The sequence below is a fragment of the Lycium ferocissimum genome, chromosome 12, assembly GCF_029784015.1.
Source record: "Lycium ferocissimum isolate CSIRO_LF1 chromosome 12, AGI_CSIRO_Lferr_CH_V1, whole genome shotgun sequence".
NCBI lineage: Eukaryota > Viridiplantae > Streptophyta > Magnoliopsida > Solanales > Solanaceae > Lycium > Lycium ferocissimum.
Genome location: NC_081353.1, coordinates 15,982,150 through 16,008,414, shown reverse-complemented (window position 1 = coordinate 16,008,414; position 26,265 = coordinate 15,982,150). Strand labels below are relative to the sequence as shown.

At 36.1% G+C, this 26,265-nt stretch overlaps 2 protein-coding genes across 3 annotated transcripts; one reads left to right on the top strand and one right to left on the bottom strand.

Annotated features, from left to right (window-relative positions):
- Positions 1–1,129: 1,129 nt before the first annotated feature.
- Positions 1,130–18,312, top strand: LOC132040457 (alpha-aminoadipic semialdehyde synthase). 2 transcript variants are annotated; one of them, XM_059431096.1, is made up of 25 exons: positions 1,130–1,371; positions 2,528–2,823; positions 2,905–2,991; positions 3,077–3,206; positions 3,411–3,584; positions 3,732–3,814; positions 4,332–4,448; positions 5,073–5,148; positions 5,667–5,838; positions 6,400–6,496; positions 6,595–6,761; positions 7,215–7,272; positions 8,300–8,440; positions 9,808–10,146; positions 10,711–10,791; positions 11,022–11,087; positions 11,565–11,682; positions 14,491–14,620; positions 15,149–15,228; positions 15,566–15,724; positions 16,361–16,598; positions 16,746–16,854; positions 16,938–17,096; positions 17,186–17,255; positions 18,047–18,312. In XM_059431096.1, exons 2-25 carry the CDS (start codon positions 2,572–2,574, stop codon positions 18,097–18,099), a joined length of 3,156 nt encoding a protein of 1,051 aa, XP_059287079.1. In that variant the 5' UTR covers positions 1,130–1,371; positions 2,528–2,571; the 3' UTR covers positions 18,100–18,312. The 2 variants fall into 2 exon arrangements, with proteins under 2 accessions (XP_059287079.1, XP_059287080.1); XM_059431097.1 differs by having other exon boundaries at positions 1,132–1,371; positions 2,528–2,820.
- A 975-nt stretch (positions 18,313–19,287) lies between these two features.
- On the bottom strand, positions 19,288–26,259 carry LOC132040458 (uncharacterized). The gene is made up of 6 exons (XM_059431098.1): positions 25,949–26,259; positions 25,226–25,323; positions 23,437–23,461; positions 20,421–20,541; positions 20,191–20,325; positions 19,288–19,798 (listed from the first exon to the last, which is right to left on the bottom strand). The coding sequence occupies exons 1-6, from the start codon at positions 26,124–26,126 to the stop codon at positions 19,576–19,578; spliced, it is 780 nt and encodes a 259-aa protein (XP_059287081.1). The 5' UTR covers positions 26,127–26,259; the 3' UTR covers positions 19,288–19,575.
- Between the last annotated feature and the right edge of the window lie 6 nt (positions 26,260–26,265).

The window sequence follows — 26,265 nt, the reverse complement described above, 5'->3', positions numbered from 1 at the left end:
CGATACCTAAATTTGATGAATTTTATGTTATCCTTGGAAGATCACGTCGGAGAGTTGCTGAGTATGTTGTTTTACATCGCTACCAAGTTGCAATATTTTATAAAATTATTGATTAACAACACCAAGAACTCAATAATCGCTTTGATGAGGACAATCGATTTGCTTCTTGAATTGCTTGCTTGAACCCACTCGACTCTTTTTCAAGGTTTAACATTGAAAAAATATTGAGATTAGCTGAGTTGTATCGTGATGATTTTGATAAACATGCTAGGATTGACCTCCGTTTTCGAACGAGAATTATATTGTTGATGTCCGTGGTCATGATAAAAGGTTTCCCGATCTTAAGGGACTTTGTGATTTTTCCAAGAAACTAGTAGAGACAAAGAATCATGGAACTTATCCTCTCGTGTTCCGACTAGTGAAATTTGCTTTACTTTCCATCGCTTCTACTGCTTATAGTTGAAAGAACTTCTTTACGAAGTTGATTAAGACTGACTTATGAAATCAAATGGATGATGAGCTTTTGAGTGGTTGTTTGGTGCCTTATACAGAAAAAGAAGTATTTAGTACTATTTCTAATGAGACTATTATGGATACCTTTCAAAAGATGAAATCTCGTCGAGGAGAATTGTAATAATGTACTTGGAATGAGTTTTATTAATATGATTTGAGTTGTCTTTTTATAATATGATATCATTATAGTGATTCATTCAACACTTCTTTTACGTATTGCTGACACTACTTGTAAAAAAACATCCGTACACCATGATCTATTTTGAACTTACCTTCAAACATGAGGAACTATTTTTGTCAATTTTTCTCTTGTAGTTTAGTTCACGTGGAAAGGGCAAAAGGCCAAAAAGTAAGTACCCATCTCTTTCAGATGACATAAAGAGGGGACGAAGGAAAAACAAAAAACAAAAAATCTTTAACAGTTCAGTTCACGTAGAAGAGGAAAAAGACAAAGGACTTTCTAAGGAAGTGAATGACACGTAAACATTATTATTATTACCGGAAAAAAAAGGAAACGTAAACATTTGGCCGGTTACGTTAGTTAGACAAAAAGACGTATAACGATTTGAAAGAAGATATTGGTCTCAATCCAGTTTTGATCATAACGACACGTCAGTTACCAGTCATCACTATCTCTATTTTTCTAAAATTGAACCAATCAAAAATCCTATTGATGTAGTAATTTACTTGCTTGTTTTGGTGATATATCTTGTACACTAAAGAGATTGATACACCATAAATACACTGATCACCATTACAACTTTTATGCTCTCCATTATAGACTTCACGTTTAAAGAAAGGTCAAAAAGGAAGAAGAAAGAGAAAGAAAAGATTCAGTACACTTAGTTTAAAAGTCAGGTAAAAAGTTTCTCAAGTATATTCAATGGATTCCCTTTTCCTTTAATTTTCTACTTTTCGCCCTTCACCTTTTCCGGTTTAATTCATTTTGTGTGTGTGTTGTGCTGCAGTGTAAGATTGTAGGGAGGTTTTTTTCTTCTTTTTGCCTAGTTGATATGAAATTAGCAGGAATAGTGAAATAGGGGATTTCTGTAAGTTTGCAACTTCTGTGTGAATTTTATGTTGTAATTTTAGCAAAAATAAGAGTGACCATATTGGTTATTTCAGTTAATTCCACCTGATCCTGTCAAAAATTAATCCTCATCTGATTTCTAGTTAGGCTTTTGCTCTGAGTGTACTAGAATAGCTTACAAGAGATTAATAGCCAAAAGTGCTTTTTTTGCCTTCAAAGAGGTAATTTTTTTCAAAGTTGAGGTGTTTGGCCAAGCTTTAGGAGAAGAAAAAATATTTTTTGAGTAGAAGCAGAAGTTATTTTTGAGAAGCTGAAATAGCTTCTTCCAAAAGTACTTTTATAAAAAGCACTTTTGAGAAAATACCTCAACTTTGAAATTGTTACTATGTTAAAAAAAAAAAAAAAAACACTTCGGGTGTGTTCAGTATGAAGGAAAATGTTTTCCAGAAAAATAAGTGGATTTCTTACTTATTTTCTTATGTTCGGTATGTAAGCAAAAAATATTATCCTAAAAACATTTGTATATAATTTAGACAAATAATATGGGGTGGGTTGGGTGGTGAGGGCAGGTGGGGTTGAAGATGAAGTGCGTTCAAGGGTGGGAGGAGAGAATCAATGTCGAATGCTACTTGTGGAACTTGTTTTCCCTACTTCCATAAGGGAAGTCATTTTCCTCATTTTTAAGGAACTTATTTTCCTAGAGAAAATGTTTTCCAAAATTTTTTGACTAACTGAACATGAGAAAATTGGAAAACATTTTCTCCAAACACTAATTGCGGCTCAAAAGCACTTTGCAAATTGATTAGCCAAACACAAATTGCTTCTCACTAGAAATACTTTTTTGAAATGCACTTTTCAAAATAAGCTGATTTTAGATGCTTGGCCAAACAGGCTATAACTTGGAGTAGCTGGTTTCTGATTAATTGAAGATCAGTTGATGCTAATGTCTTCAATATTTGTGTTGTTTCTTTGTTTTGGATGCAGATTAATTTGCCAAAATTTGATCAAGACATAGTTGGCAACTGATAATGTTTGGAAATGGAGTTGTTGGCATCCTCTCAGAGGCGACCAACAAGTGGGAAAGACGGGCTCCTCTGACTCCTTCACACTGTGCTCGATTGCTGCATGGTGGCAGAGGTAAGACTGGAGTGTCACGCATCATTGTGCAGCCATCCACGAAGCGCGTTCATCATGATGCTCTCTACGGGGATGTTGGATGTGAGATATCAGAGGACTTGTCCCAATGTGGTCTCATCTTGGGTATCAAACAGCCCAAGGTGGTAATATTTTTTTTAAAAAAACTCTGATTGAATTGTTCTGTTTTGCTTCTTGAGGTGATGATTCTTTAACTTAAATTGCAGTTGGAGATGATTCTTCCTGATAGGGCCTATGCCTTCTTCTCCCATACTCACAAGGCGCAAAAGGAAAATATGCCCTTGCTGGATAAGGTATGCAGCTGTAATTCTAGTCAGCAATGATTGAACAGGGGTGGGGATTTTCTCCTCGAAGATTAACATTCTCATTGATATTTAGATCTTAGCTGAGAGGGCATCTCTGTTCGACTATGAGCTCATAGTTGAAGACACTGGAAAGAGGTTACTTGCATTTGGACGTTTTGCTGGTAGAGCTGGAATGATTGATTTTCTTCATGGATTAGGACTTTGTAAGCATCTTGTGTGTAACTTGAAAAGATTTATTGAATTTCATGAATAGTTGCTTGTTGAATTTTATATGAGCATAGACCCTTCTGTTTATTTTCTTTGAGACTCCGGTAAATGTGTGAGCGTGTGTGTTCTTTCTTATCTTTTCTTTTTATTCATTTGCGCTTCTGTCTTTTTTTCCTAATACGTAAGGATGCACATGTCAGGGTATCTCAGTCATGGCTACTCAACACCTTTTCTCTCACTCGGCTCATCTTACATGTACTCTTCATTGGCTGCTGCTAAGGCTGCAGTAATTTCTGTTGGTGAAGAGATAGCGACCATGGGACTTCCGTCCGGAATCTGTCCTCTTGTTTTTGTTTTCACTGGTTCTGGAAACGGTACTGTGGATAGTAATTTAGGCTCACTACTTGCAGTTTATTGATCTATATAGTTCAAGATATATTCTATTCACCTCTTTCCTTGATTCACTCTTTTCACCGGATTATTCCATAAACTTCTCATTATATATCTTTTATCCTTTGTAGTGTCTCGTGGTGCACAAGAAATCTTTAAGCTTCTTCCTCATACATTTGTGGATCCAAGAAAACTTTCAGAACTACATGAGACGGTAAGATTGAGCATACATGCTTAAAAAAATGTACTTGATATATTGCTTCACTGTTTTATTGAGTTTCTTACAAACTTTCTGAAACCAGAGCTCAAGGTATAATTTTATATTCATCTGTTGAGAAGGGAACACCTTGAAGCTACATGGGTAGCTGGGGGTTTATATTTAAGTATTAGAGTATAAACCTTATTATATGATCATTATCTGGTCTACTAATAGTTTAACATGAAACTTCATCCTTTAATTTTATTTCCATTGAAATAAATTATCAAAATTGTCTCCAAAAATTGTGATTTCTATACACTTGGAGAAACTGTTTCACCGGTGGTTCTCGAATTGTTAAATTTTACCTAGTGTAAAATCTGATTTCTTTGTACCAATTTTGTTTTAAAAAGATACTGAAATGCCAATGATCTTTTAAGACACTTCATGTCCTGTCAAATCTTATTGTTTTGTACTTCAAATAGTTAGAAAATTTCATAACTTTGTGTTAGAGAAATCTGTTTGTCATGTGTAGGCCAAGGATCTTACTCAAGCAAAACAGCCATCAAAGAGAATCTTTCAAGTGTATGGTTGTGTAACGACCTGCCAAGACATGGTGGAACATTCAGATCCTGTAAAATCCTTTGATAAGGTACATACTCTTAGAATTTAGAAGTATGATTACCTTTCTTTAATCTTTTGTGTTTATTGTTTTCATGTCCATTACTTTTTAAAAGTAAAATAGTGGTGCAATATAACAAATGGTAAATAAATCAACTGCCAAAATTCAAGAATGGAATGTATCCTCTTATGTCATGATCGTTATATATAGTCTGGACTTCTACATTAGAGTTCTGAACCTTGCTGTGCTTTGAATGAGTTAGTATCAGACATTGTATTGACAGAACAATACTGCTAATTTCAAATTCTGCTCCACTTATTACCCAGTAACAGACTCGAGGGCTCCTTGAAGTTTGAACTGGATAGCTTTCCTTATGTCAGTGATGAATATTTCTGTCTGTTGAAAACTTCAAAAAGTCACTGTTGTTGGTAGACTTGAATAACGATAGCAAGGAGTCTTTCCTTCTTTAGCTTTGGTAAATTTGGTGGTATTTGTAGCTAAAAATGGGAAAGGGAGATCAAATTTTGAGTTTGTGCGCATTGATTCTGGTACCTTTTGATTTAACATTATTGAAAATGAAAGCATCCAAGTTCTTCGCCTGCCATAATGTTATCTTATTGCATTATGCTAACATTAGACATGTAATTCTTTCAGGCTGATTACTATGCGCATCCAGAGCAATACAGACCTGCTTTCCATGAGAAAGTAGCACCTTATGCATCTGTTGTAGGTCAGTGATGATGAGACATTTGCTGTTCATATTCTAATTACTCATTGGCAAAATTATTTCAGTGTCTAGTCTTATGTATTACCTGCCGTGGTCTGACCAAATCTGATACATTCTAACCAAACTGTAAACTTTCATTTTCTAGACTTGAGCATGCATTTATTTTCCTGAGTGAATCAAGGCTTTAAATGCTTGACTGTAGGACTCATCATCCTAGAGCTTACGCTAAATCACTAGCCTCTGGTGTATTATTAATAAATGGAAATATAGTCTCTTCTTCATCTTTTTATGAGTTTCTTATTAGTGTTGGTAAAAGCAAAAATTATTTATAAAAATTATGGTTTTGACATCTTATGCAAGTAATTGTATCAATTTGACAGTTTTGACATTCTTATGTTACTGAAATTCATTACAAAATTTCTACTGTACCTAGTACAAGAAGTCTTTGAAATTCTCTTTTATAATGCTCTCTAGCAATTTTGTGAAACTGCAAGTTTGGTAATTCTCCTCGTTTCTTCCAGTAAATTGTATGTACTGGGAGAAAAGGTTTCCTAGGTTGTTGACTACTGAGCAGATTCAAAACCTTATGAGAAATGGATGCCCACTTGTTGGAATCTGTGACATAACTTGTGATGTGGGAGGCTCGATCGAGTTTATCAACCAAACTACATCAATAGACTCACCTTTTTTCAGGTAAGTATTACATTTTTATGAAGATTCTATTGTATTGGATGATATGTTTTCTACCTCCATTTATACTTTTTACACTGCTCCTCATTTCGTAGAATTTATTGGAAACTCAGATCGTTTGGGTGCAGTTTTAATGGTGTCGCGTTTCTTTTTCAAAAAGGAAATGGGAAAGATAGGAAACACATTTAGGTTGAATAACCTAAAGTCCATATACAGTTACACAAGAAATTTGTAATTATAATCAGTTGGAGCACTTGAATCGCACATTCATCTGTATATCTATATGTTTTAGGCCATTTAATTTTCTCACAATACTAGCATTCATCAAGAGCATTTTTCCAAATGCTACCAGCCCTATCCTAGGCATGGTTAGAGTAATAGGTTCAACGCCTTGTACTAAGTTTAATGGTATTTCTCTTGAGTTTCTCACAAACCACATTCCATCATCATATCTGGAAACATTTCTTTTACTCAGCATCTTATGTTCATTTCCAATTTAATTTACAGCAATGCACTTATACAATTCTTTCCTGGTGATTATAATTTGTTAACCATGGCTCCTAGGTATGAACCTTCCAGTGATTCATATCATTATGACCTAGAAGGTAAAGGTGTGATCTGTTCAGCTGTTGATATTCTTCCTACTGAGTTTGCAAAAGAGGTAATCTCAGTATCAAGGGCTACAGTTAGAGTTGTTTACTTGTCTATATATATTTATGAGTTTATGATATCTGTAGCTATGCGTCTTTCATGTAATAGGCATCACAACATTTCGGTGATATTTTGTCCCACTTTACTGTAAGCTTAGCTTCCTTTAGAAATCTTGAGGAGTTACCTGCACACCTAAAGAGAGCTTGCATAGCCCATCACGGAAGTCTTACTCAGTTGTATGACTACATACCTCGGATGCGGAAATCTGATCTAGAGTAAGTCATTCATGCTATCTTCATTCTTTATTATCTCTCTTTTCATCCCTTTCAAAACCGTATTATAATTTTTGAAGCTTCACAATTCATGCGCTGGTCAACTTTCACGTGTGGAATTGTTGTGGGCAATAGTGACTTCTGGTCTTGAATACTGTAATCATCAACCAATTATAGGTCAAATTCTCAACTAGAGTGAAGCTACTACAAAATCCCTTTTGTAACTATGATAGATAACTATGTCTCTTTTGATACCATCATCCATGGCCAAGTTGTGTATCCTTGCACTAGATGAAATTATATTCAACTTTTTATGTGCTTTTCAGTTTGCTTTGATCTCTATAATTTTGGTAAAGCATGTAACATGCGCGTTGAAATTATTTTTCTGGAGCTGATATGAAGTAGCTTGTATGCTAATGACGTAATGATGATGTTCTGTTATATTTTGATTGGCAGTGACCCTTCGATAGTTCTTTCTAATTCCAATGCTAACGGGAGGAAATACACCGTATTGGTAAATTCCGATATATTCTTAATTTCTTTTTTATTATTAATTGAACATACAGATATGCAGTTTTGTATTTGTGTTTCATTTGTTACGAGAAGGGGTTTGAAGAAGAGGAAAATGGCATGACTTCGAAACTTAAAAGGTTTTCTAGGGGAATAGGCCACCGTAATCCAAGACTAGTCTTGTTTATGTAGTAAGCTTATCCAGTTTGGCCAAACTTTCAAAATTTTCTTATTTTGAAAAGTACCTTTTGCCAAATGGAGTTTTCAAGAAAGTACTTTCAAATAGTAGTAGTCTAGCAGTCTGTGTTTGACTAAATCATTTAAGAATGCTTTTTGCAAGTATTATAGAAGCAGTTTGCTTTTGGCCAATCTTTCAGATGCGCTTTTGAGCATCAAGTTATGAAAAAGACATGTAAAAATTCATTTTCGATTAGTATTATTTAGATAGATAAATGATTTGAAATCTTATTATTAAAGACAATAATTAAGTGTTTCAACTTTATTTAGTTAAAAAAAAAAATCACAAAATAGAGACAAGGAGCATGTTTATGAGACTTTGGTCATAGATGTCTTGTCGACATTATATGAGGCTAGATCTTATTCTACTGTTGTGATAGTTTGATAAATTGAATTTTTGTTAGGGATATTTTTCTCCTGAAAAAATTAGAAAAAGCTTTTGCTTCTACTTCTAAAGAGAAGCTATTTCTTCCCACTTTATCTCTATAGCAGAAAAACAACTCCTCAAAAGCACTTACTGTGTCCCCAGAAGTTAGGTTAAACACCTAAATCTCTAAATAAGCTTTTATTTTTGTAAAATAAGAGCTTTTAGTTTCCACACTTGGTCAAACAAGCTATTAGATGGGGTCTTGGGCATTTGAGTCTTCTTACATGTTCTGAATTTACTTCTTTAATCAGCAACTGCAACTAGTTGTTACTAGTCACTGCTGACTTAAGAATGAAATATGTACTTTTCTTATTTCCTTCATGGTTTTATCTTCTTATGCTGGTACTCCATCATCTGAAATTGACAGGTATCTCTAAGTGGTCACTTGTTTGATAAATTCCTCATAAACGAGGCATTGGATATTATTGAAGCAGCAGGTGGCTCCTTCCACTTGGTGAAGTGCCAAGTTGGTCAAATGACAAGTGCTTCGTCATACTCAGAACTTGAGGTTACTTTTATTTTTAATCTAGTTTTACCTTATAAGACAAGGAATGTTATTATACATGTAAATGCAATTCTTTATGAGAAGAATGTTTGTTCAGATCAAAGAGAGTCGGAATGAAAGTCATTCCCTTAACATAAGAAAATTTGTAGAGTCTACAAACTTATGTTAAGGCGTTTGTCCGTAATTTCAGAACTTGTAAAAATTATTTTCCTCCAGTCTCTTTGAAGATCCATGAAAGCTGTTATTTGAAAAATAACCCTGCAATCATACACCATTAAAGAAGCCAATATCTCACCACATATGCTGGAGGGGTACTCATATTCTAGCATCATGCTCTAGCCAAATGCACCAAACACCTATAGGAAACAGACATTGCATAGTCTTCAAGTCTTTAGTGTTGCCAAACAACACCCCCCCCCCCCCCCCCCCCCACCCCAAATCCAAAAAAAAAAAAAAAAAAAAGTGCTTGTTGTCACTATATTTGCTAACCCTTGGTTAGGAACAGATCATATATCCGTCCTGGTAGCCTGAATCTCTGTGGGTTTTCAACACATTACTCTTCCCATAATGCAGAGGGATAGAAGTGCTGCAGTTTCACTTCCTAGTGCTCTTCAAGGACATCTCCTCTGCCTTTATCGTACTTCTGTTTTCATGCTAGAACTGTTATATATGTTGGAGAAGTGATCTCACGAATGAATACAACTAAGCTACATAAATACTGCTCTTTGATCATGTAAAATTATTTGTACTTCTCGCCCTACCTGTCAAGGTCGCCCTACCTGTCAAGGTGGGGGTTAGGTCTGCGTACACTCTACCCTCCCCAGACCCCACATGGTGGGATTATACTGGGCTTGTTGTTGTTGTTGTTGTTGTAGTCCATTATCATGATTATGTGAAAAAAATCGCCAAGCATCTACAGGGCCTGGATTTCTTTTCTTACGCTAAAATATTTTGAAGGAATAGAGCTTCTTAGATGTGGCATAAGAGAGTTTAAATTTCTGACATCTCAATCTCCTTTTTCCGAGATAGTCTAAAAGAGACTAGCAGTGCACATTTCTCCTGATAATTGCATGGATCTTTCTATTGGCTGTCAGGGTATCCAGAAACAAAAACGAAACAAACCGATTACTTTCTGGTATCACTTTAAAACCATCAGCTACCTGTTGATAAATCTTAAAGCTGCACTTCCACTATATTTGTTTGATTGTTCCATGTCAAAATAAAACTTGGGATTTTCATGTTTTTCTTGATTAAGGGGGAGATTAAGATATTTGTTTCTTTTGTGGTTTCTCCAGTCATGCATATTTACCTCTACATGATGTGAAACTTGATGACTCTTATTTCCTTTTTGCTTTCATTATTTTGGACAGGTTGGAGCAGAAGATAAAGCTGTTTTAGATAAAATAATTGATTCTTTAACTTCCCTTGCTAATTCAAGCAACTCTTTGGGATCTCAAGAAAATGAAAACAACATGATATCTTTGAAGGTTGGGGAATTCCAACAAAGCATCATAGATGAGATATGTGATGTAAAGAAGGTCTTAATTTTAGGTGCTGGTCGGGTTTGCAGACCAGCTGCTGAACTTTTAGCATCAATCGGTAGCATGTCATCTAGACAATGGTTGAAATCATCTATAACTGCTGAATTTGAAGAGCAAAATTGTGTTCAAGTGATTGTTGCTTCTTTGTACTTGAAGGACGCTGAAGAGGTATACTTGTATATCAAGTTTCATGCAACTTCGTATACCACTCTTAATAAAATAGGAACCTCGTGATTTCAGTTCTGTAAATTGACAGTACTTTTTCACCAACAAATCTTCAAATAAGTCCGTGTCTTCATTGTCCTAATATTATAGTTTTTGAGATTGTGTAAGATTTATTTCTTATTATGTTCTGTCTTTTTCCCACAGCATATGATCCTCCTGAGTTCACTTCTCTGATTCTCCTCTCCATTTTGTTTTTCCGTCAGCTTTGCTTCTGAAATGTAGTGTTTTTTTTTCCCTGGCCCTGTGTCCCTGACTATGGTTTGTCAGTTCTTTTCTTGTGTACGCTGGGATTTTGTTACAGCATGAAGTGACGATCTGTTGTTTATTTAGGTATTAATTATCTATTCCATTTTCAATTGTTGCATATCTTGTTGATAGACAATATAGTTTCATTTAACATTTGCATTTTATGCTTAAAGCTCTATGTTTTTCACTTTTATAGCCTTTATTTATTTATTTATTTATTTATTTTTTTTTTGCATCACTAATCGTCTTTCAGTAGTACAGGTTACTGAAGGTATTCCAAATGCAAAAGCGGTTCAGCTTGACATTACAAGTCACGAGTCCCTTTCTAGTTGTATCTCACAGGTATTGTCTTTTCATTGCCTGGTGCGGTGAAATATTCTCTTTGAGGAAAAATAACCTTGAGACAATCTGTGGTAGTGGAAACTGTACGGATTGTGTTTTGAAGCTTCTCAAATACTAAACATAGTGTTAGAAGTACTGGACGATTGCAGAAGGCTTTTCTGGTCTCCTTGAAGTTATGTATGTTGTAATAAGTAGCATTGTCTCACGCTGTCAATCGTGTCATCAAGCAGGTTGATGTTGTCATCAGCTTACTACCTCCAAGTTGCCATGGTATTGTAGCAAAAGCATGCATTGAGGTATTTGTTTTCCTTTCTTTATACATGTCCAGATTCCTATCATATACGCATAATGACCAGGGCCGTGATGAATGGTAAAATTAGATCAACGTAAACTAATAAAAATTGATCAAAGTGCAAGTGTTGACTGCCTCTTGAAGAGACAGTTTAATTTCAGTTCTTGAATTTTCATTAGAAGTCTATGGGTTCAAAAGCCCGTTGAAGATGTCGGAGGATGGTGAACAACGTAAAACCTAACAGGCCCAAACCACATAAAAAGCACTCTCCCTAGATTAAATACTGAAACAAATGAATCTTTAATAATTTTATGAGTTATATCCAATAAAATGCACCATGCCATGGCCAAGAAATCGTAAAATCTTTACAATTTTTTCAAGAAAAGCTCCATGTTCAAAGCTAATATCTATCAAACTCTCCTAGTCACCTGAATTCCTGGTTTACTCCTACTATAATGTAACTCCAATTCTCCTGATGCAGCTGAAGAAACATCTTGTCACAGCTAGCTACGTTGATGATTCTATGTTAAAGCTAGACAAAGATGCTAAATCTGCTGGAATTACTATTCTTGGTGAAATGGGGTTGGACCCAGGAATAGGTAACCTACCCGAGAAAATTAAATGTTCTATAGGTTTTTCGTTCTTTTTTGTTTTGATAAATTTATTCTCTGTTATATAACTAACCTGAATAAGAGCATCAATGAATTTGTTGGAAGCTTCTTCATGATATGAAATTTCCTCTGAATGTGCTTGTGCATAACCTATGGTAATAGTACTGCATTTGCAAGTTACCTTCTATCACTTTGTTCAGTTATAGTCATCAAGAAAGTAGAAAGTATAATGTCTCCGTGAAAGAATGCACACTATTACCTCTTTCATCCATCCATATAAAAGTCGAAAAGGAAGGCTGTCTGCTTCAGGGCCTATTCTCTATGATGAGCAAAAGAGGAAATCTTCTAATGAATGGAAGATGTGATTGAGCTTGTGAAGGAACTAAAAAGTTCAAGATAAAGCCCTTTCAATTGAAGAAGGATGGATGAACTATGAACCTGTAAGCATAACGAATTTAAAAAACCGGCAAGTAAACATGTTTAGATGTTGAACTTGCTTTTTCCAACACTATAAACACAAAAGCGTGAGGTGAGGGTAAGACCTGATACATGAAGTAAGGTCCCAGTGGGCAGTGGCAAATAGCTGAGCAATTTCAATTTTTAGATGCTTAAAGATATTCAAGATAGATGAATATTCTGAGTAGTGGAAAAGATAAAAAGGTTAAAAGACGAGCATGTGAAGAAAATTACTAAGTTGACAATCATTAAAACGTTTTTAGCAATATACATCGTCATCCGTATAAATCCTTATACAAAAACAGCAAAAGAATTTCAAAAGACAGAATGAAAGAGGATAATAAAGCAACGCATGTCATCGTCCCGACCTTGATGGGTATAAAGACAAAAGACTGGGTAGAGGAGTTTCCGATAAAATCTGCAAACTGGTTTTCCAGTTAAGACTTTTCAAAGATTACATCTGTTATCCTGATTATACTCTCAATTTCTCAATTCTTTGTCCACTCTTCTGAAAGCTTCAGTTTCTATCTCTTTATCCTGCATTGGTATCTAGAGTGTGATCTTACCATCTGGCTTCCTCTACCCTTAGGCAGTGGCGGATCCAGGATTTTAAGGTTGTGGGTTCCCCAAAAAAAAAAAAAAAAATTAAAAAAACAACATACCTAGTGTAGTCCCACAAGTAAATCACAGCATTCCGGAAAAAGAAACGAGAGAAGTAACCAATGTCGTATGTTGTGAGGAGAATGCCTTTGTCCTGCATAAATGAAAAAGAAAAAAAAAACAAGTAGGGCAGAATTAACCATAGATTAGATCATACCATAAAAGTGGGGTTACTGTTACTCTTTTGATGGAAAAAAGAAGAAGCAAATTTGACTTAAAAAGAAGAAACGTGGGGTTACTCTCTTGCTGGAAAAACAACAGAAGTAAATTTGAATTAAAAAACATGAGTCCAACAGGAATTGATCCCGCGTACAATCTGGACAAAACCCGCTTCAGTTCTCCCCCTCTTTGCCATTGAACCATCAGCCATTTAGCTGTGGGTTCCAAACTGAAAATACTTATACTTGACTATAATTTTCAATATAATAATAAGACCTACGTTAGCGGATGTGGGTTCCCGAGAACCCACACCCGCTACTGTAGATCCGCCCCTGCCCTTAGGGAATGGAATATAAGCATGAGAGAGAGAGAGAGAGAGAGAGAGAGAGAGAGAGTTAAGTTCCCCACTAAAGGTGTCACTAATTTCTGTAGTCCTCCCGGGGAATAGATAGCTCATTAAGGTACATAGAGACATGTGGTACTGCAATAGCCTCAGGGAAATTTTAACTAAGGATGCTAGAGGCACACCCTAAGAGCACCTGGAAATCTGGAATCACTTTCTAAGATTCTGAATATGGCAATTCTCTTTTGTGGATGCTTTATTCCTAAACGGATAGCTTCCGACTCTATTTGCTGCTATCCAGGTTCATTTCTTATAGCTTGAATATAATAAAAGATGATCCTCTAAATTTATCACAAAAATAATAATAATAAGTTATGATCCTCCAAATGCTGTGTGTTATAAGTATACTATTTATCGAAGTTGAAGATACCTGAGGCAGACTACTTTTTTTTGATGTGCAAGGTTACTTGACAACTGAAAGAAAATGGGCAAACTCTCGTACACGAGGTGTATGATAAAAATTGGAAACACAAAAATATCCAATAATCTATACCAAGGGGCAGATTGTACAGTGTTGACCAGAAAAATATATATATAGAGTTGCAATTATTAAGAAGGATGTAATTCCTACTTAGGTACTACTCCCCTTTCCCTCTCTAGTAACGCTTCCCAATTTGGGAATGTAGCTAATTATTTGAGACAGCAATAACTATTGTTAAACACCAATTACCAGACTGAAAATTTCCAAATTCACCAAATAATTAAACCGGAACAAAAGTGTGGTTTTGTTCTTTTTCTCATCTGAAAGACGTCAAATTACAACTCTAACCTAATACTACCCTATATTAATTGCCTCCTCTTCCCTGCATTTAAAACTATGTCAATTGAATTAAATTTAGTTGAAGTGGTTAAAGTAGTTGTAACTGGAGATGAATAAGATATATTAACAAGTCTTGGGATTATCAGAAAAATGAAACAACATGGGTTGGAGAATGCTCGAGATGTATCATAGAAAATTGCTGAGATAAATGTTATATCTTTTAGCTGAATTGTGAGTGCCTGGTGAAGAATATATTTGCTGCTGTAAATTTGTATTATTAAGTCTAAGTCTTTCTTGAGAAGACAAGTATGTTTTTACCAATCTTAGGTTAACTAGTGGCACCTATTTTATGTTGTAGATCATATGATGGCGATGAAAATGATCAACCAAGCCCATGCAGCAAAGGGAAAGATTAGGTCTTTCGTTTCTTACTGTGGTGGTCTTCCCTCTCCGGCTGCTGCTAACAACCCATTAGCTTATAAGTTCAGGTATGCCTTCTAATTGAATTGAATGTTGATTCAATAAGGTTAACTTGTCAATATTGAGAAGCTCCATTGCGTATTCTTGATATGACATATTTGCAAAAAGTTGTGGGGTATTTCTTCTGCTTTCTTCATTGGCACTTCTTGCAAACCAAAAGCACATAAAGTGGCCTCTCCAAACTTCCTCAGAATTTCCATTTTCCTTAGTGATTAAACTGTCTCAACTAACCTTTGAACTAGAGAGTAACTTCTCTTTTTCCCAATCTAAGACCGTGTACACAGAAAGCGGATAATTATTATGTTCATTCACTTGATCTATTATCCTCTGTAACCTTCTGAACATAATATATTCACACGGATGTTTACCGCATTCCATTTTGTGGTACTTAGTTTTTATATTACTTTTCTGGTTATTAGTGAAGTAGGCATAATCTCTGTTAGCTCTTACTTGTTAGTATTCTCCCTACCATGTTGATTTTACGTCTCAATCATCCTACTCATTGATTAATTTTGTTATGTTGAAACAATATCTAGTTGGAGTCCAGCCGGAGCTATACGAGCTGGGTGGAATCGAGCAGCCTATAGATATCAAGGGGAAATTATCCATGTTGAAGGTGAGTTGTTTAGCATAAGAACTGTTTTTATTTCTATCCCATGAAGAAGTACTGTACTTAAAGTCTAAAACAACTTCCGAATCTACTTTTACTTGCCTCTGTACTATGCAGATGATAGGTTCCTATGTATCCTTGGACAATCTTAAAGAGTTTATGTCCTCATTAATCATTATAACTTTTTGGTCTCTTGCAGCCAAAATTAATAGCTATTCATCTCCAAAATTCCAAAATTCCAACTGCTATCTCCCTAAGTCATCTTCACCCTTCATGGGCCATTGGCATGGGTGGTAGTTGATATTAAAGTGCTTTTGCTTCACTAACAATATTTTAAATGCAGGTCAGAGGCTTTATGATTCAGCTGCAAAGCTTCGTATTCCTGATTTTCCAGCCTTTGCATTAGAGTGTCTCCCAAATCGTAACTCCTTAGTGTATGGAGACTTATATGGCATAGGAGAAGAAGCATCAACCATCTTTCGAGGAACACTACGCTATGAAGGCATGTTACATTTCTGGGCTTCATACAATGCTCTTGGTTAAAGAGACTTGAGTTCTGACCCAGGGTTTAAATGAAATTGGGAATAATGTGGTTGCACGAGAAAGAGGGCTTTTATATTCTACTTTCATCAATATAACACATTAAAAGGAAAAAGAAATGTTCAAAAGAAGTTGAAACACCGCCCTTCTCAAATTGTTAATCCGCTTTGTGATTTTGGCAAGTCAACTATTCTTGTGAATTGTGTGACTACCTCGTCTGAAACTTTTCTTTATTTAGGCATAACACGCACTCACATGGGAGCACCTAATTCTTTTTCTTGGTCAAGCATGTGGAATATTTTTTGTAAAGGACAACCTTGTCTAAAATTTTATATTATTCGAAATTTTAAAATTAAACTTTGAATACAATTTTCTTAAATAGTTCCTAGTTTGAACTTGATAATATCTTCAGCATTTAACGTAGTTCATGTTGCTTCTAAATATTATTTTTGAAATGACAAAGTTATTCCCTTCCCATTTCCAGACTGGTGAGATAAATGCTAAAAAATACAAAGTGGGCAATTCTTAGGGATTGTGGTAGTAATAGACTTGATTGCTTTCTTGTCATCGGATTTTTACGGACTGATATTCTCTGCAGGTTTTAGTCAAATAATGGGGACACTTGTCAAGATTGGGTTCTTCAGTACCGAATCTACTCTGATTCTTAAAGATGGGATCAGACCCACACACAGAGGATTTTTGCTTGGACTTCTTGGAAGCGATGGAGAGATTTTTCCTGAATCAGTAATTGATGAAAAATACATCACGGATAGGGTCTTGGCTCTTGGGCATTGCAAAGACAAGGACACTGCAGTTAAGACAGCAAAAACAATTATGTAAGTTGAAACTATTATCTAAGGCCAATATCTACTGTGTATATTCTTTGAAACAAATATTGGTATAAAATGTAAAGTGCTGCTTTTATTCTTTAAGAGAAAAAGGTTGTGATTGAATGATAAGGAGTTTACTTTGCATCCAAATAGATTTTTGGGATTTCAAGAGCCTACAGAAATACCATCGTCCTGCAAATCTCCATTTGAAGTTACATGCTTGCGCATGGAAGAGCGATTAGCATACTCCAACACAGAGAAGGTAGTTCTCAGAATCACTTTTCGTGTCGACTTATTACATGCAACTAGTGACCTGGATTACCACTGATGTCACATTTGTGTCAGGACATGGTGCTTTTACACCATGAAGTGGTAGTAGACTACCCAGACGGTCATGCTGAAACCCATAGATCCACACTCTTGGAATACGGAAGGACAGAGAATGGGAAAACCGCCATGGCAATGGCTCTTACAGTAGGGATTCCAGCCGCAACTGCTGCTGTGGTATTCTCCTCTTTAATTTGTGTTTGATGATCACAAGTAGCTTTGTGTTATGTATGAAGCCATAGTTTACTCTCTTTTTCCAATTGCAGTTATTACTTGCAAACAAGATTAAAGCAAATGGTGTACTAAGGCCCATTGATCCAGAAGTTTATGAGCCAGGTAGTTCAGCACCATTGGTTTCTAATTTTTGTCTAGGGAGGAAAAAATGCTTGTCAATAATGCATTGCTGGCATAGAAATGAATAATCGATTTTGATTTTCTAACATTAGGTGTGCTTGGTATGATACAGAATGATTTTAATGAAACATGTTTTATCGTGAAAAACACAATTTGATTAGGCTCAGTAATTGTTGTAAAATATGCTTCCATTTAAGGAAATTGTTTTATTAATGTAGGACAACTACTCACTGTAAATGATTTTGGATTAAACATAAGAAAATTCTCAAATAAGATAAGAACCCAAGGTGCTGATAGGAAAATATTTTTTCCAATATCGAAAGTAGTGATTTTGTTCTTGGTTTTTATTTCAAATGAGAAGTATATATTTTATCTCAAACGAATAGTATATGTTTTATCTCAAACGAGTAGTATACATGTTATTGCTCCTTTTGTTTTTGCCAAAATATAACAGAAGAAAATTTTAAAAAGCTCTTGCTTGATAATTAATGTTGTATGTAGAGTTCATGTATTCTGTGTGGAAAAGGAAGTGCAATTAATTGTTGTCACCCTGGGTAAACCACCCGTTCCTCTCAACAACATATTTATAGAACAGTCACTTGCCTTTTGAATAAGCAAACAAATGAACGAACTCTATGTATGCTTAAGTTGAAATCATTCTATTTATTATATCAGCAGTTAATATAGCGGTCTATTTTGATCATTTATCAGCTCTAGTTGTGATTATGGAAACTATTAGTGACATAAATAGTTCATTTTCTGTAAATTTGCAGCACTGGATATTTTGGAAGCATATGGTTTCAAGTTGCTGGAGAAGATTGAATAATTAATACAGACGTTTATTTGACATCAAAAAGTTGTTCTTTTTTTCTGAAGGGTGTCAAAGATGTTTTCCTGTTCATCAGAATAAGCAGGGGAAACTATGGTCATATTACTGTAAATAGTCTGATTAATACCAAAGTAATAAAGTTGTATATTACAGTAGATAAGAATTTCTATTAGATACAACTAATAATAATAACCGAGCAGTTACTCAAGACTCGCAGGTGTTGTACCATGTTATTTTAATTGCTTGCACTGGCATGATGGAAATTTCCCCTAGCTCTCGCAAATAGCAATGACTGAACTCAGCAAAGTAAAGGAGCCATCAACTCTGAGGAAAGATATAAATACTTTTTTTTTATGAGGTTCTATTGTTCCAACCACACCAAAAACAGAAGCACATAAGAGCCCTGGTCTAGCAGTAAACATGCAGCACGTTGTTTGTGAACTAGGCGCATGTCACATACTTGAATGCTATAGAAGATAAAAAGTCCAGTATTTAAATGAAGGATATGTTCATTATCCAGAGTCTTGAACCTAGTATGACTATCCCTCAGGCTGTTTTCAATTATCCAAAAAAGTGGGAGAAATGCACAAAGCCGATTTGAGGACCGCTATTTAAACATAGTTGAAGTACATAGATCTTTGTAAGTATAATAGCTTCAAAATCACTTCAAATATTTAACAACAACATACCCAGGGTAATCCCAAGCGTTACACTGTTATTCCCCAGCTTTAAACAATTTGAATCACCAATATCTGAAGTTTGCCTGCATGTCCAAAACCAAGAGTAGTTTACACAGCGCCAATTCCACTTGTTACCTGTCAATGCGATTGGCAGTTCCGGTGATGTGTCTAGAATTGTCTGTTTGGTATTTTAGAGCTATACAAATACTTAGCTTCTCTTTCACTCTAGGTTCCTTGACAACTCTATACTTTGTTAACTTTCCCAATGTAACTTTGTCTTATATTGTGAAATTTTTCCTTGGATTGGAGGTTGTTGGTGTTTATATTAGACCTAGAATCACCAGAAAGAATTGTGTATTTGAGCCTTGCAACAGATGAGCAACTAAGCCAAATACTGTCTGAAGTTTGCCAAACACTGGTTACAAGTAAAATACTTCTAAGAAACCGGAAATAACTTAAATAGCAAGGTTACCGGGTGAAATTCCCACAAAAGAAACAGAACACATACTTCAACTAGAAAATAAATTTCAAGAATATCGTCTTTATCTTTATGGATTGCAAGTACAGTGAGACCGTCCAGGCATCGACTCTAACCTATTTAAATAAGTCTCGTTACTAACACTCGACGGATTTTATATCTGTACAGAGCAGAAAGGCAAAATGGAAGAAAACGTGTTTACCAACTTCTTAACAGCAGAGGCTTGACCCTTTGATCACCAGGTTTACCATTGCTTTCCAAATATGAAGTCAAATAGAATACAAATCTTACATTTTATTCTCTTTTTTTCCGAGTCTACTTTGGAGAGGAATTTCTGGGAACTATCCATGAAGCTAATTGATGCTCCACTTCTCCCCAGTTGTGCACTCTCTTAACCATGGGGTGCCCATTAAGTGACTCACTTTTGGACCATGGGTATGAATTTTCATAATCAAAAAGAAGAACCTTGATTCCAACTTCCGCACACTCGATAGCATACCTCGGGTTGTCATCAATCAAAACAGTTGCTCCCAAGGACCTAGCACAAGCAGTTATCTAAAGTAAGTCAAACAGCATACATTCATAAACGGCTTCACATGTCTAAGAATACAATCTAGTGAGACTGACAGAATGGACTTCTAGCTAGATACTAAAACCAAAGGGGTAACAATCTGCTGCTTTGTAATATTGTGTGAAACTAAAAATGGCGTATGTAACGTCAAAAAAAGGTTACATTAAAAAGGGTTTAAAAGGCCTAAGGAATACCAATATAATGAGACTTACAAAACAGTAAGCTAGCTAGATATCAAAATGGACGGGGTATCAATCTGCTGCTTTATGACATTATCAGAAAATGGCGAGGCATTGCAGAATCATAGAACAAAGAGAAAGATAAAAGCAAACCCGGAAAAGGAGATTGATGATATATACCTGCACATATCTGATTTGGCTATAGACTTCCCATTCAATGCAAAGTGATTGCCGAAGTGAATATCCTGAAATAATCCAGGATAATGCCTCTCAATCCACTCAATCGTGTGATCTTTAATGGCGTTTTGCCGGGACCTATCAAAACATTGGTTAAATTAGTTACTAAGCAAATGCACCATGCAAAGGGTATCAAATAATTGAAGCAACCAAAGGGTCCACAAGTTACGTACGTCACAATTGATAGGTTACAGAATCTAGACACCTTTTGAAGAGTCTGTCGAGCACCGGGAATTGGATGAATTCCGGTCTTGAAATAAGAAGTCTTGAAGAATTCATGGACGCGGATATCAGCTGCCACCATATTTATGTAAGGTTAAAACAGAAATGTTCAGTCACAGATGCCATGCATGTCGAACCACAAATGGATTACCACATACACAAATACTACATCCATAAACTAAAAGAATACGTAAAGAAACAATAACAAATTAATCTGATGCCATATGTCCAAATCAATTACAGCAATCCACACCCATCAAGTTCTCAGTTATTGCTACACTAAAACACAAACAGCAACAGTCTGTTTATTTCAAATTTAACAATTTCAATAGCCAATTGAAGTCCTTTCTATAGTCGAACTACCTTTTTTACTGGTTATAGCCAGAGTATTATGAATGTCAATTAAAATGAAAAAGAGTAACAGAAGTTATGGAATGGGAAACATAGGCGCGGCAAAACAATACATTAACAAAACACCAGGAGAGAGATAGTTGTTCATAAGAGCAGAGGGCAGAGGAGCATACGCAGAAGAAGAAGAAGAAATGTGCAAGAAGAGAAAAAGAAAAAGGGTTGGAGCCAAAACTGGGGAGGAAAAAGTGGCGCAGGAGAAGAGCAGTAGAAGACGAAGAAGAAGAGAAAAGAATGCAGGAAGGAAGAAGCGATGGAAGACGGCAAAGGCAAAAACTGCAGAACACGAGATAGGCAAACTAACACAAAAGATGAAGAAAGAAAGATGGGTAACTGTACTAGTAGGCTGGACTGCACTCCAAGCAGTTGAAGTTGGGAGCATTCAAAGTTGAAGCCTGGATGGCAGACAGGCAAAGCCGCAAAGGATGCAACAGATATGACCAAAAGCCTTAATCCTCTCCTTTTCTTTAGCCCTTTGCCAAGGAAACAATAGCTTAGAAAAGGACACCAATTACAGTACACTACACTCCATGTCCATGTGCTTAGTTGCAATCACTTTTCACACTGTCACCTATAATCTATTTCAAAAAATAAGATATTCTGTCGTTTCAGGAAATTCAATATATTTAGTGTCTTGGAAAGAGGTAACCCAACATAAGTATAGCCAAAACGGGAAATGGTGTACAAATGAGCTGACAAATACCTATGGTGTGGGGGTATGGAGGACCATTAGAGCTTTCTGGCTGGCTCTGAAGGCAAATGTTAACTACAAGGCGGGTAGGGGTGACAAGATTCTTTTCTGGAAGGAAAATTGGAGTGGACAGGGGACATTACAACTACTGTTTCCTAGCTTATTTTCTATAAGCACAAATCCAGATAGTACAATAGAGGAGATGTGGTCTCCCCAAGGCTGGAATTTAGTTTTCAGAAGACTTCTAAATGATTGGGAAATAGCATGGGTAGCAAAACTACTGACAGTAATTGGTGGATTTCAAGGAACTAATTTTGAGCCAGATAAATTGACATGGAAGCATAATAAAGATGGACTGTTCTCTGTGAACAGATTGTACTACAAGGGTTTGACTGAAATTTCAGGGAGGACACCAGGACCTTGGAAATCCATTTGGAAGAGTGTGGCACCAACTAAGGTTAAGTGTTTCACCTGGCTGGTAGCTTGGAGAGCCTGCTTGACTCATGAAGCACCGCAGAAAAGAGGAATAAACATTGCTTCAAGATGCACATTGTGCAAGGAGGCCTTAGCGACAAACAAGCACCTTTTCCTTCACTGTAAAGTTACGGCACAAGTCTGGGCATTGTTCATTAATTTGGCTAAGGTGAACTGGACTATGCCTGAACACACTGCAGAACTTCTAAGCTGTTGGATAAGAAGGGGAGGGAGCAGGAGTCAGAAGATTTGGTGGAAAACAGTTCCTCCCAGCATTTGGTGGAACATTTGGAAGGAAAGAAACGACAGAATTTTTAAAGGCAGAGAAAGTTCATTGCAGAAGATCCAATGGAAGGTCATTACTTCATTAAGTTTTTGGTGTAAAGAACAATATGTAGAAGAGGAAGTATTTAGTGTCTCATTTCAGCTCTTTGGAAGTGGGGGTTTTTTAATCCCTTATATGCTTTCAAACTAACTTAAAGAGTGAAGAAACTTGTCAATGAAATCTTCCAAATGCAGGGTCCTCAATGGATAACATAGTGATCATATAGGTAAGGTGATAAAAGAATGCCAAGATAGGATTCACAGTAGGTCATCTTTGACAGAGTGTTTTGAGCCATTGCACAAGCATTACTTTCAAATCTAATTGGAAAACGAGATTAAATGAGACCACAGTGACAATTTTATCAATGGAAGGAACTTAAATCACATTTTTTTGTGACAACGGTATTGTCCAACTATTCCACGGAGTACCTACTATCTCTCACCAGCTATGTTGCTCGGACTCTCCAAAAATGATGCCGCACCCGTGTCGGATTCTCCAAAAGTATACTACTTTTGGAGTATCCGACACGCACCCATCGACAATTTTGAAGAGTCCGAGCAACACAGCTCACCAACATAGGTACCGGATAATTCTGCCCATCAGGTTTAGGCAAATGGTAAAAAATCACCTACTGTTTTTTTAAACTCTACTGCATATTTTTTACAAAGACCACCATTGTGGCTGGGGGTTAGACCATGACCCATATTTGTACATATATATCACAAAAGAGCAAAACATGGTGGAGGACATAGATCTTGGCCTCACTCTACTAGGATTTGAACCCTGGTCTCCATGTTTTCCCCTTACTTTATTGACCGCTAGGGCGCACGCTTGGGTGCAACTTAGTAGCAATATTATGACCAAAATAAAATAGAATAAATCTCACTTCAGCTAGCTAAACTGTACCCTCAATATCAGTACCATTTTAATCACAACGATTGGAAAGAAAGCAATGCCAAATGTCTCCATTCCGAAATGAACAAATAAAAGGAGAAAAAAAGTTGAAAAACACCTTGAAATAGTTGTTTCTACCTAAATAACACAACTGAAAGGAAAGAACCAATAATACCTTCATCTCTTGAGCATTTCCATATCTGCAATGATTACAGAAGAAGTAGCTCAGAAAAGCACAAAGTTGCAGGAGAAGGAACACACATTAAGGTTAAGAAAACAAGTGATACCTCCTCAGTTAGAACAGCATCTCGTAAATTTCACTATAATTTCTTTGTTCACCCACTTAATATTTTGATAGTAAAAGTGGATAAATTGTTAAAACTAATTAGCACTCAAATGGAGGACCAATTACAAGAGATGCAAATAGGCTTTCAACAAAGTCTACTTACAAAAACAATGAGAGCACAGACCCCAAATGACCCTATTACAAAAATATACTACCCTAGCAACACAATCTATCTTCCTTGATACAAACTAAAACCTTTTACCTAGATAACTTCCACCTAGCATAATTTAAACCACACTTTAGAAGTCTTAACTCATGCTGTTATCTTGTAGTTGATCTCTTTTTGTTGCTCTCTTAATCTGTCTTCTAGCCATCTTACATCAACCTGTCACAACTCCTTGCCTTATCTTCACTTCCACCCCAAGCAACTCCCAAAGTTTCCCAATATCTGTCATTATGGGTTGTGCATTCTCTTCCACGACCATTAAGGATATTGTCAAATCATGTACCCAGATTCATATTTGACCCACTATCCAAATTGTCTTGCTTCTCCATCATAACAAGTACCAGAATCCCAATAACTACTTCAGCATCTTAATTGTATCTGCTCTTGAACCCCTGTGGCTCATGTTGAATTGTTATTCATCTTCCATTCCCTTCTCCTTCTACTAACATAATTAATTAAGCCCCTTTAATCTCATTACCTTTTATAGCACCTTCAATTCTTCCTGAATTTATCAATTTTGCATTGAGAGAGAATGGAGAATGGGATTGAACTCTCAATTTTTCAATAAAGAAGGATTGAACACTCAATTTAACCTTCTCCTTGATACGGTATCTTCTCATCCATCTGTCGTATAAAAAAGTAGTTCTACTTCCCTTTTCCTGAACTTCTGCAAATTGTGTCCACTTCCCTCAAAGACTTAATACTACCAAAAAAAATAAAAAATAAAAATGTAAGCATCATATGGCACCTATTTTTACTTAATACAACTATTCCTTGTGTTTTTTGATCAGGCACTAGGAGATTTACCTAGTTCTCATTTTCGCATTGTTTTGATTTGCTTGTCCGTATCTGACTCTTTTCCCTTGTTTTCTTTTGAGGTCTTTCGGAAAGCAAACCTCCCTACCTTCCAGGTGGGGGTAAGGTCTAACGTATCTTTACCCTCCCCCGGACCCACATTGTGGGATTCAGGAGGTATGTTGTTGTTGTTGTTGTTGTTGCACTAGGAGATTTACCACTCCAAATTTTCTTTATTTTTATTCTTAAAAACCAAATTGGCCATTTCCCATATCCAATAGTAACCGAATCACGTTACACTCTTCTTCTAAACTGGAATGAAGAGAGCAGTTTCTTTTATCATCAGCCCGTCAAATGAGTGGAAGATATCGGTAAATCCATTCCAATTGGAGCACTGAATCTTTAGTTGCATAAATCTTCATTCAGTTGTCAACTGAGGTAAACTCTCTCTCTCTCTCTCTCTCTCTCTCTCTCTCTCTCTCTCTCATGCTATTAATTACTTGGCACTGCCCGTTGGGCAAATATCATATATTGGATCATTAATAGATTGGCCAGACTAATCTTATATTCCGTGTTGTCAAAGGTGAAAAGCACCAAAAGCCAAAGTAGTCTTGTGACATGCCAAACAATATGCAAGACAGTAGATAGGCATGGTACCTTGAAGAATTCATATACATGATACTCAGACACCGAATGGTATGATGAGTAACGATCCGCGACAAATTCGTTGAGAGCTGAAACAAAGTTCCCAAGGACTGCAAACCAGCAAATAAAACAGATAAGAATGGCGGAAGAGCACAAACAATCAGTTTAGGTGAGAGAAAGTAACACAAATTAGAGAATTACAAGGAAAAGAGAGTGAAAGAAGGATGAGAACTGCCAACATTTTGTGAATAGGGCAAGCAACCTTCCAAATGACAAGTGATTCCACAAAATCAACCTTGCAAATGACAAGTGATTCCTCAAAATCATACTCCCTCCGTTTCAAAGTCTTTTACTTTCCTTTTTAGTCCGTTTCAAAAAGAATGTCACTTTCTATACTTAGTACTAACCCTGTACACCCAACATCCTACATGACATATTTCAGACCAGAATGCATTTTGGTACATTACACACATCTTTAATTTAAGGCCACAAGATCCAAAAGCCTAATTTATTTTCTTCAACTCCGATCCAGTCAAACTAAGACAAACAAATTGAAACTCAGGAGTATGTGTTATGAAAAAGATGATTAAAAAACTACGTAAAAATGTTGATAATGTACTTTTAGGAGAATTGTTGCAGTGACTGCAAAGAGAATGAATGAATCCAGCATGAACCCCAATGCTAACAACCTTACAATACAAGCAAAAAAGTGTTTTTTTTTTTTTTTTCAAATACCTTCATCAACATCAACCGCTACAACGATTTTATCCTGTAAATCCTGGTTAAAGAATCCACCACGGCTTCCTCTATGATTAGTGTCCTTAGTAGCACTACTAGTACTAGTTTCCTCAGCACCATGTAGCAAGACCGGATTCGCTGGAGCAAAAACCTGTGCCCTTTGAAATCCATTCATATAGTACTTATTATTACCCGCACTACTTATATTTGAATCATTATTAGAAGAACAACAACAACCCCGAAGCCTAAGATTCGTCGAATTATTAAAAGGGTATTTTCCTCCAACAACCTGTGCATCGATTGTAGATAAAAAC